This window comes from Thalassophryne amazonica, unplaced genomic scaffold, assembly GCF_902500255.1.
Source record: "Thalassophryne amazonica unplaced genomic scaffold, fThaAma1.1, whole genome shotgun sequence".
Classification (NCBI taxonomy): domain Eukaryota; kingdom Metazoa; phylum Chordata; class Actinopteri; order Batrachoidiformes; family Batrachoididae; genus Thalassophryne; species Thalassophryne amazonica.
In genome coordinates, this window is record NW_022986242.1 from 698,559 (window position 1) to 710,840 (window position 12,282).

Here is a 12,282-nt window from a genome sequence, read left to right on the forward strand (position 1 = left end):
TGCAGATTTACTTTACTACATTCAGAAGGATCTTATGTGTAAATATAAATAATATTTGGTCCAGAGATCTGACTGCATTTATTTCAAAGCAGGTCTACTTTAAAGGTAGAACATCACGACTTCTGCTGAGGAGGTCACCAACATTAACTTGTCTGAGTCTGATCCCTTTAAAGGGTCTTTGTAGGATGGAGTGTTTTAGGGTCTTGGTAGAAGTGTGCACTCTGCTTTCCATTTGTAATTGTGCTGGCCTGCTGGCGTCCGTGCTGCCTGCGGGAGTTGACGGTGATGATAACTGCACTGGCATCAGTGTGTTGTGTTATTGTTGTCGTGCAGCTGCCGTCTGGTGTGCAAACAGTGGTTAGTGTGTTTGGAGTGAAGCCAGCAGCACTCTCTCTGTCAGTGGACATTTGTTTGTTGTTCTTGCCTCTTCTACTTCCTCCACCCCTTCAGTAGGGCCTCAACTAACAATTAGTCTCATAATTGATTAATCGATTGATTATTTTCACAAGGAGTTGACTAGTTGTTCAGTCCATAGAATGATGAAAACGTGTTGATTATTGTCATCCAGAGCCCTAGGCAACGCTTTCACGTGTCCCGTTTTGTTCACAGTGTGAAGATATCTACAACCCCTGGCAAAAATTATGGAATCACTGGCCTCGGAGGATGTTCATTCAGTTGTTTAATTTCTTCAAGCCAGAATTCTTAAAGCCAGAAAGTTGCCATTTGAAATGACTTTAGTTTTGTGTCATGTCTGTGATCTGCTTTTTTTCTACAAAATTAAACAACTGAATGAACATCCTCTGAGGCCGGTGATTCCATAATTTTTGCCAGGGGTTGTAGTTCACTGCCTGATAGGATTAAAGCTTCAAGAAAAATAAACCAGAAAAAAAGACACAACAATTCGTCATTAGTCAAAATAGTTGTGGATTAATTAAATACTCAGTCACAGATAGGGTTGGGTATCGAGAACCGGTTCTTTTCGAGTATCGTTAAGAAATGATTCGATCCACCGATATCAATAGTCTTTTTGTTTAGTGATTCCCTTATTTACAGACCCTGTAGTGGGTCTGTAATCATCCATTTCTACAGCGCGACTCAACTTTGAAGCGTGAACCAATGAAGCAATGCTTCGATCCACTGGCTCATTGGTTCTTTGATTCGCTGCTCTTCAGAAACGGCAAGTCTGCTTCTTAACCCCTCTCACTCAAAGCCATTAAAATATCGTGAGTCACTTTTGTGTGGATTAAAATCACTAACTGGGACTCTTGTCTTGTTGTAGTCAAGAAACGAGAATCGTCCGCCGTTCTGTTGCTCCAAACACTGCGTGGCTGTCTGCTGAGACAGAGTCTGTTCAGAATTAATAACTTCAAAACGAATTGCCGCTTTAAATAAAATGACACCTCTTTACAAACGTTGTAAGAAATTACAATCAACTAAAACATTTTTTTTTCCTCCCAAAATGAGATGTCCTGCGTTACATCCTGACGTACAGCACAGCCGGCTGTAAGAGCTCAGCTCAGTTGTGTGGAAAGGCATTCATGCCAATAATGTCTGAAAGGAAATGCTTTTGGCAAAAACTACAGATTTTGTTTATTTATGTCCAGAGATCAAGGATCCAGTAACCAATTTTATATTTATTTACTTTAAGACTCAATAAAATGTTGTTCAGTTTCAATTTAATCTGCTTGTAAAGTGCCATATCATAATAAAAGCTGTCTCAAGGTGCCTCACACAGAACAGTTCAACATAAAAAAAATAAATAAATAAATAAAAATTACAAAATTCAAATACATAATTAAAAACAGAAGTAAAAGAATAAAACAGATAAAAACTATTCATAAGAAAGAGAAGAAAAATAGGTTTTAAGTCTTGACTTAAAAATGTTTATGGACTCTGACTGCCTCACGGTCGCAAGAAGACCGTTCCACAGAGCGGGTGCACGATAAGAAAATGCTCTTTGACCTGCTGACATAGAAAAGCTGTAAAACCTACTTTTAGTACACAAACAATTCACAAAAGGTATTGATAAGGGAATCGATAAGGAATCGGATCGATAAGTGGAAACAATAATGGTATCGATATCGAAAAAATCTTATCAATACCCATCCCTAGTCACATTTATTGTTGCTACTGTGCATTTTTAGCTGCATTTCATCTGCAGAATAGGCAGCACATCTTATTTTCACTTTTAGTATTTAGAATCTACACTAAATGACAGCCAGTCGAAATAATCACAAAATTAAAACCAAAGTGTCTGTTGTGTGGGCCGCCAGAAGAGGAGGTACTGCTGGCCCACCACCAGAGGGCGCCCTGCCTGAAGTGCGGGCTTCAGGCACGAGAGGGCGCTGCCGCCATGGACACAGCCGGGGGTGACAGCTGTCGCTCATCTACTCAACATCATCTCACTCCATAAAGACCAGACATCATCTCCACCTTGTTGCCGAGATATCATACTTCATAGGAGGTAATACTATCAGCCTTTATGTGAGATTTGTAACTCTGTTATTGTGAGAATTTGCAGGAGAACCGGTCGTTTGTGAGGAGGCTGTGCAAGACGGCGCTCCTTTTCAGCTGAGACCGCTGCAACATATTGAATGAGAGGTGGAGGTGGCATTCCCACCGTTGTTGTTACTGGGTGTACACACACCCACACTTGACTGTCTTTGTTCTTCGCCAGCAGTACCAGGTCCGACAGTCGGGGACGGTGATCACCTGGGAATTCGGGACTTGGCGGCTCCAGTATTCACCAGGTTCTGGGGCGGCGGAAATCGTGTGGTTCCGGCTCTTCTTAGGACAGACGTCTTCTATCCTCGAGCCTGCCCACACGTCACCTCTGTGTATTGACTGTAATGATATTCTGTGATTGTCTGTATGTTCGTTGTGCACATTCACAACATTAAATTGTTACTTTTTGGCTCATCTATTGACCGTTCATTTGCGCCCCCTGTTGTGGGTCCGTGTCACTACACTTTCCCAACAGGATATCTCGGCCAGCGTCATGGACTCCGAGGGGCGTCACCCGGCTGTTGAACGACCAATGGGAGAGCAGGGAGCGCAGGCGTCTGCAGGAGACGTGATTGGTGAGCTGCAGCACATTCTCACCGCCTTTACGGCTCGGTTGGATCAAATGACTGAGCAAAACATCCTCCTGAACCGCAGGGTGGAGGCTCTCTCCGCACAGATGGCGGCGAGCGCTCAGGGCGCTGCTGCGGCTCGTCCTCCTGCCGACCCTGTGCAGGATATAAACGTTCCAGTGGTGGTTCAACAACCCCTCCCACCATCCCCTGAAGCATACATAAGCCCTCCTGAGCCGTACGGAGGTTGTGTGGAGACGTGCGCGGACTTTCTTATGCAGTGTTCGCTCGTCTTCGCACAACGTCCCGTCATGTACGCGTCAGATGCTAGTAAAATAGCTTATGTGATTACTCTGCTTCGGGGTAAAGCACGCGCCTGGGCTACGGCGCTCTGGGAACAGAACTCACGGTTGTTATCAGCATACAGTGGGTTTGTGGGGGAGTTCAGAACAGTGTTTGATCACCCTAACAGAGGAGAGACCGCTTCAACTGTGCTGCTGTCAATGAGACAGGGACGCGAGAGCGCAGCCGCTTATGCAGTCAACTTCCGCATCGCGGCTGCGAGGTCTGGCTGGAATACGGACTGTCGTTGGTTCTGAAGGAGCAGCTGGTAGCTAAGGAGGAACCGCGGGATTTAGATGGGCTTATCGATCTCGTTATACGGTTAGACAATCGGTTGGAGGAACGCCGTCGGGAGCGAGGCAAAGGACGTGACCGGATACGCGCCGCCCCTCTCCCTTCCGGGTTCGATAAGGCACCGCCCTCCCCACGCTCCACAGCCGCAGCGCTTTGTGGGGCAACAGCTCCCCCTGCTGACGTTGTTAGGGAAACGCACAGGGCCAAAATGATCCGTGGAGTGTTTTCTCTGCAGCTCAACTGAGCACACACAGAGAAACTGCCCCAAACGGCCAAAACGACAACAACCGCCCTTAGAGACTGGGCTAAGGAGGGGTCAAACCATTCAAGTGAGACACACACAAATTGCCACACGACTCCCAGTCACAATCCTGAGCGGGGATTTAACCCTTCAAGCCCGAGCACTGGTGGACACGGGGTCAGAAGGGAATCTGCTAGACAGCAGATGGGCAAGGGAGGTAGGGCTCCCTCTGGTGGCGCTTCCTTCGCCATTGCAGGTGCGGGCACTAGATGGCACCCTCCTCCCTTTACTCACACACAAGACACAACCAGTAACTCTGGTAGTGTCTGGAAACCATCGGGAGGAGATTGAGTTTTTTGTGACTCCTACCTCCCGCGTGATTTTGGGCATCCCATGGATGTTGAAGCACAATCCCCGGATTGATTGGCCGTCTGGGGTGGTGGTTCAGTGGAGCGAAACCTGCCATTGGGGGTGTTTAGGATCCTCGGTTCCTCCCGGTTCACAGGCTAAGGAGGAGGTCAAAGTCCCTCCCAATCTGACGGCAGTGCCGGTTGAGTACCACGATCTTGCTGACGCCTTCAGCAAGGATCTGGCACTCACCCTTCCCCCGCACCGTCCGTACGATTGTGCCATTGATTTGGTTCCAGGCGCTGAGTTCCCGTCCAGCAGGCTGTACAACCTCTCACGACCTGAGCGCACATCAATGGAGACCTACATCCGGGACTCATTAGCTGCCGGGCTGATCCGGAACTCCACCTCCCCGATGGGGGCAGGTTTCTTTTTTGTGGGCAAGAAAGATGGCGGACTTCGTCCATGTATTGATTACAGGGGGCTGAATGAGATTACGGTTCGCAACCGATACCCGTTGCCATTGTTAGATTCCGTGTTCACCCCCCTGCATGGAGCCAAAATCTTTACTAAGCTGGATCTTAGTAATGCGTATCACCTGGTTCGGATCCGGAAGGGAGACGAATGGAAGACGGCATTTAACACCCCGTTAGGTCACTTTGAGTACCTGGTCATGCCGTTCAGCCTCACCAACGCCCCCGCGACGTTCCAAGCCTTGGTTAACGACGTCTTGCGGGACTTCCTGCACCGATTCGTCTTCGTATATCTGGACGATATTCTCATCTTTTCTCCGGATCCTGAGACCCATGTCCAGCATGTACGTCAGGTCCTGCAGCGGTTGTTAGAGAACCGACTGTTTGTGAAGTGCGAGAAGTGCGAGTTTCACCGCGCGTCTTTGTCCTTCCTGGGGTTTATAATCTCCTCCAACTCCGTCGCCCCTGATCCGGCCAAGGTTGCGGCGGTGAGAGATTGGCCCCAACCAACAAGCCGTAGGAAGCTGCAACAGTTCCTCGGCTTTGCTAATTTCTATAGGAGGTTCATTAAGGGCTACAGTCAGGTAGTTAGCCCCCTGACAGCCCTGACCTCTCCAAAAGTCCCCTTCACCTGGTCGGATCAGTGCGAAGCCGCGTTCAAGGAGTTGAAACGACGGTTCTCTACTGCGCCAGTTTTGGTGCAGCCCGACCCTAGCCGCCAGTTCATGGTTGAAGTGGACGCCTCTGACTCAGGGATAGGAGCCGTGCTGTCCCAGAGCGGAGAGACCGATAAGGTTCTTCACCCGTGTGCCTACTTTTCCCGCAGGTTGACCCCGGCTGAACGGAACTATGACGTCGGCAATTGAGAACTCCTTGCGGTGAAAGAGGCTCTTGAGGAGTGGAGACACCTGTTGGAGGGAGCGTCTGTGCCGTTCACGGTTTTCACTGACCATCGGAACCTGGAGTATATCAGGACCGCCAAGCGGCTGAACCCCAGGCAAGCCCGCTGGTCACTGTTCTTCGGGCGTTTCGACTTCCGGATCACCTATCGCCCCGGGACCAAGAACCAGAGATCGGATGCCTTGTCCCGGGTACACGAAGATGAAGTCAAAACAGAGCTGTCGGATCCACCGGAGCCCATCATTCCGGAGTCCACTATCGTGGCCACCCTCACCTGGGACGTGGAGAAGACCGTCCGGGAGGCCCTGGCACGGAGCCCGGACCCTGGAACCGGTCTGAAGAACTGTCAGTACGTCCCGCCAGAGGCCAGAGCTGCAGTCTTGGACTTCTGTCACGGTTCCAAGCTCTCCTGTCATCCAGGGGTGCGAAGGACCGTGGCAATTGTCCGGCAGCGCTTCTGGTGGGCGTCTATGGAGGCCGACGTCCGGGAATATATCCAGGCCTGCACCACCTGTGCCAGGGGCAAGGCAGTACATAAGAAGGCCCAAGGACTCCTCCAGCCGCTGCCGGTGCCTCATCGCCCCTGGTCCCACATCAGCCTGGATTTCGTCACGGGCCTCCCGCCGTCCCAGGGCAACACCACCATCTTCACGATAGTGGACCGATTCTCCAAGGCGGCCCACTTCGTGGCCCTCCCGAAGCTCCCAACAGCCCAGGAGACAGCAGACCTCCTGGTCCACCACGTCGTCCGTCTGCATTGGATACCCTCCGACATCGTCTCTGATCGTGGTCCCCAGTTCTCCTCACACGTCTGGAGGAGCTTCTGCAGGGAACTGGGGGCCACCGTGAGCCTCTCGTCCGGGTACCATCCACAGACGAACGGACAGGCAGAGCGGGCCAACCAGGACTTGGAACAGACCCTCCGCTGCGTCACATCCGCGCACCCGACGGCCTGGAGTAACCATCTGGCCTGGATCGAGTATGCGCATAACAGCTAGGTGTCTTCTGCCACCGGCCTCTCCCCATTTGAGGTGTGTTTGGGGTATCAGCCCCCGTTGTTTCCCGTGGTGGAGGGAGAGGTCAGTGTGCCCTCGGTCCAGGCCCACCTGCGGAAGTGCTGTCGGGTGTGGCGCTCCGCCCATTCTGCCTTGTTGAAAGGCCCGGATGAGGGCAAAGACCCATGCAGACCGCCGGCGATCCCCGGCCCCTGCTTACCAGCCCGGGCAGGAGGTGTGGCTTTCCACGAAGGACATCCCCCTCCAGGTGGACTCCCCAAAACTTCAGGACAGGTACATTGGCCCCTTCAGGATCCTCAAAGTCCTCAGCTCCAACTCCCGGCTTCACTGCGGATCCATCCGGTTTTCCACGTGTCCCGCATCAAACCTCACCACACCTCACCCCTCTGTGCTCCCGGACCGGCGCCGCCTCCTGCTCGGATCATCGACGGGGAGCCGGCTTGGATGGTGCGCCGGCTCCTGGACGTCCATCGGATGGGTCGGGGGTTCCAGTACTTGGTGGACTGGGAGGGGTATGGACCCGAAGAACGCTTCTGGGTGAAGAGGAGCTTCATCCTGGATCCGGCCCTCCTGGCCGACTTCTACCGCCGACACCCCGACAAACCTGGTCGGGCGCCAGGAGGCGCCCGTTGAGGGGGGGGGTCCTGTTGTGTGGGCCGCCAGAAGAGGAGGTACTGCTGGCCCACCACCAGAGGGCGCCCTGCCTGAAGTGCGGGCTTCAGGCACGAGAGTGCGCTGCCGCCATGGACACAGCCGGGGGTGACAGCTGTCGCTCATTACCTCTTGACAGCTGTCACCCATCTACTCAACATCATCTCACTCCATAAAGACCAGACATCATCTCCACCCCGTTGCCGAGATATCATACTTCATAGGAGGTAATACTCTCCGCCTTTTTGTGAGATTTGTAACTCTGTTATTGTGAGAATTTGCAGGAGAACCGGTCGTTTGTGAGGAGGCTGTGCAAGACGGCGCTCCTTTTCAGCTGAGACCGCTGCAACATATTGAATGAGAGGTGGAGGTGGCATTCCCACCGTTGTTGTTACTGGGTGTACACACACCCACACTTGACTGTCTTTGTTCTTCGCCAGCAGTACCAGATCCGACAGTCGGGGACAGTGATCACCTGGGAATTCGGGACTTGGCGGCTCCAGTATTCACCAGGTTCTGGGGCGGCGGAAATCGTGTGGTTCCGGCTCTTCTTAGGACAGACGTCTTCTATCCTCGAGCCTGCCCACACGTCACCTCTGTGTATTGACTGTAATGATATTCTGTGATTGTCTGTATGTTCGTTGTGCACATTCACAACATTAAATTGTTACTTTTTGGCTCATCTATTGGCCGTTCATTTGCGCCCCCTGTTGTGGGTCCGTGTCACTACACTTTCCCAACAGTGTCTTTCAGTCAATTAAAAAAAAAAAAATTGACCTTACAAATAATCCTCTTAACAAACTCTAATCGAGGTATGTCGGGGGTTAATGATGTCTGATATTATTACAAACATTTGGAGTTCTGTTTTTTATTGTAATATATAGTTATAGACTCTGGAATCGTTTTTCTGATAAGTGTGGGGAAAAAATACCTTCAGTTTTGTTGAATACTATGAACAAAATATTGAAATATTCTGTTAGGTACCTGAATTGTAAACTTTCCAAAATGTGAATTATATGTTATCTAGCTGATGGATGTTAAAATAACTTGAAAGCAGACAGATTCTGGAATGTAGGGGTGCCGGAAAAAATCGATTCACGTCCGATTCTTATTTATTACGATTCTGAATTGATCCAGAATGTCCAAGAAATGATTTTGAAAAAGCATTTTTTAAAACATTTTCTTACTTACTTGCTGCGTGTACTGTTTTGTCAGGCAACAGCCTCCGTACTACAGTGTTCCCGCGAGGGGGGGGGGTCTGTCGTGCTTCAAACATTTGTGAGCTGCAGCTTAGCATGGCGGACGAAGAACTAATTCAGACAGCACCATCTTTGCTGAAGGCAAATGCTTGGGTGCATTTTGGATTTTATTATTTACTGCGTAAGAAGGAGTTTGACATGACTTGTGCAGTGTGCAAAATGAAAGTCAAGTACTTCGGAAACACTTCAAATCCGCAAATCCACATGCTTCGCCATCACACGAAGCTAAAAGAAGTGGAGCAACGGTCTCTGCTGACTACTGACCAGCGCTTCGCTGAACTGCCATTAACCTTGTAAAGCTGCATTTTCTTAAACATAAACATTTTTAAAGTAATATAACTATTTCTCAGAGCTCTTTGAATCGAAAATAGATCCTGAATCGAATCGTCACCCCAAGAATCGTAATCGAATTGAATCATGAGTTGTTGTACGATTCACATCCCTACTGAAATGATCAGTTTTTGCTTTGTTTTTTTCTCATAATGACTTAATTCATTCTGAGTTAAAAAAAAATGGCAGATAGGAAATATTTCCCCCTGCAGATGAACAATTCTGACCCTTGCAGGCTGTGGTTGTTGCTGATGGAAGCCTCCAAAAACACGTTGACTGGTCCAACGCCTGCAGTAATGTAAATGTAGCGTTTCCTAAAGTCACAGCTCTTTTGACCGAGTAAACGAGTTGGCTGCTCGTCTGAGCTGTGATTGGATGCTTCTCTTCGGAACTGCTTCCCGGTAGTGAATGATTAAATTTAAACCCAGACTTTTCTGGATTACTGCAGGAATGATCCTCCTCAGAGGGCGGTAATGACGGGTTACGCTCACCACAGTGATTCCACCGTCTCAGCTTCTCCGATGTGAGAGTTTCTCTTTTTTTCTTTAGTTTGTATCAGAATGAGAGTGGATCAAAGTGGTTTTATGGCGCTCTACATGGGCTTTGACCCCGATTTTAGTCAGAGTGCAATGATACACTTGCTCCATGATATGGTACACATCATAATACATAATTACACACTAATTATGTCAAAATGTATAACTTTAAAGAAACAAATTCTTCTAAAGTATAAATTGTAATCTTATTAACTAATTCAGTTAAATAGTATAAGATCAGATTGATAAGGAAGCGGGATAACTAGGAGTGGGAATAAATAAGTTCTGTACTTCCCACTACTTTTCAAATATGTAAACAAAGATAAGTGTCTGACAGTTTCTGTTGCTTTATGCTTTTCATTGAATATTTTTGCATTCATTTTTTTATTGTTCAAATGTTCAAAATAAACTTCAAACAATCCTTGATGTTATGTTTCCTATTTGTATATTTTATGAACAATTTATGATTCTTCTGCAAGAGGTCATTATTTCTTCCATGCAGAAGTTGGCTTTTCAAGGTATCACAATACCCAGTGGGATTCGGTACAGGTTTCACGATATGATTATCACATTTGCAATATATCTTTCCAACTCTAGTTATTAGTCATTATGAACTGATTTGAGGAGCTCTAATCCAGTGGTAACAAAGCTAAAACTGAAATTTAAAATTTATTGTATTTTCCAGTGTCTAAGTTGCAGGCGTGTTTTTTTTTTTTTTTTTTTTGGTCTTTCTTTACTAGTTTGGGGGGTCCTGTGACTTACATACTCAGAAATCACACATTCAGTATTAGTAACCAGGAATCAAAGCACTAAACAAAATAAACTCTTATAATATAAGAATAAGTGCCAATAGTAAGAATAGTGCAGAGAAAAAAGTTCAACCTCCAGAAGATATGGTAAATTTGAGATGAACTGATTTGGACTATTTAATTGTTCTACTCAAAGTATAATAGAAACATTTAATCTGCTTCCAAACTACTTCAGACATAAATTTAAAGAGTTTTTGGGCAGATGAAGTTAAAAAATAAAATACTCATAATTTGTGGCCTTATTTTGGGTACTGTAATTGAGGATGATTGAGAACATTTTAAAATGAAAGTATTTTAGAACATGGCAGATGCGTTTTCTATATTGATAAGAGTTGCTAAAGTTTTATTGTAAAATGTTTTTTGCACACAGAATAAACAAGGACATGAACACAGATACGCATCAAGGACAGAAGAGAAACATCACACAGAAACCAGGGCGGTGTTCTGCTGTGTCCTATTTCTGTAACGTTCATCACATTTCATTTCATTTTTCTGTCTTTTTTTTTTGAAAGCAAATGAAATGGTAAAAAGTAATTCCATACATTGAAGAAGCTGCTGATTATTTGCACTTGATCACATAACCCTCATCAGGACACGGGTGTGAAACATTACTCTGTACACATGAGGTCCAGGTGGACCGCACCAGAACTTGGCTTTTAATACTGTTAACTTTTTTTTTTTTTAAATTGAGGGTATTATTACAGATATCTATAATAAATATAAATAACTAGATATATGGATAACTAGATGGTGTCTCCATGCAACTATTTTGAAAAATGACCTGAAAATGTTGCTAATAAACCACATTTCATTTCCAAAGAACTTTGAGATTTTTTTAAAGATTACTTTTTGTTACCCGCCCAACTCACTGCAGTTGCTCTGATGCAAACATCCTGAATGAAAAGTGTTGTGACAGTGCAGCAGTTAAGAAAAATTTACACAAAGCTCAAAATTTAGCTATGGAGTCTGATCAGATACCGATATATCAAACTGGGGTACAAAAGGACCCCATAAGAAAAATTTTTATGGGGTCTCCACTATTTACTCAAATATAATCAAAGGAAGTGAAATTGAAGAGAACTGTATAGATGACAATGACTTAAAATTTCAGCTGAATAAGTATAACAGTACAGAAAATGTATTAAAAAATATTCCCAGGGTCCCCTTGGACTCCATGTGTACTGATTAGGATTAAGAGATTAATAAATTATCAAACATTGTTGATCAGTTTAACTGTTTTGAGCTTCTTGAGTTTTACAGTATACGATGTAATACTTTCAGTGCAGTACTACACTACTAATGTGGTAATTATTACAGCACTATTATATGTTAGTGTATTCTAAATGTGGGTATTAGAGATTTATGTATTTTTCAAATTATTCTTTAATATCAGTGTTTGCAGAATGGGTTCTTCTGTCAAAATATGTCACTGCTTTGACATAAATTTTGTAATAATTTGAATAACATGAAATACAGTGGAGTATGTTTCTCAAAATGAACCCCAGTGATGGAAATACACTTCTCTAAAATCTCACTAACCAGCGAATAACCCCAGGTTACACAAAATCCCAAAATACCCCAATCACAAAAGTTCTGGCTTGTTGAGCATACATGGCACGCTGTCGGTACAGTCACCCAACTGTTCATCGTTTCTCTGTTCTGTCAGCTCCAGGCTCAGAAGCTCCGCCTCGCTAGGAGTCAGGGTCCATACTATGGCGGCTCACTGCCTAACGTCAACCAGATCGGCAGGAATTCTCAGGACTTCCAGGTAAGGCTGGAAATTGCTTGACCATAATGTACCACTGGCCATTCACTTGATAACGGTGACTTGAAACTGGTTTCAGAAGTAACTGAGAGGACACACTGTTTCATCACACCCACAGACTCCATCAGGTGATGTCACAAAGGAACACCACTTTAACTGTAGAGGAGGAGTGCCAAGAGCATCAGTCCTGATGACAGTGTGCAATCTCTCTGCTGTTTCTGGAGCCAGGTAGAGCTCAGTGCGT

General features: G+C 46.4%; 1 protein-coding gene across 1 annotated transcript in view; it reads left to right on the top strand.

Annotated features, from left to right (window-relative positions):
* The window catches only part of LOC117505757 (CREB-regulated transcription coactivator 2-like), a 32,530-nt gene extending 20,468 nt beyond the window's left edge, over positions 1 to 12,062 (top strand). Inside the window, exon 2 of the mRNA XM_034165300.1 lies at positions 11,940 to 12,062. Within this exon, the coding sequence (XP_034021191.1) occupies positions 11,940 to 12,062 (123 nt within the window). The remainder of the gene's footprint in view (positions 1 to 11,939) is intronic.
* The last annotated feature ends 220 nt before the right edge of the window (positions 12,063 to 12,282 follow it).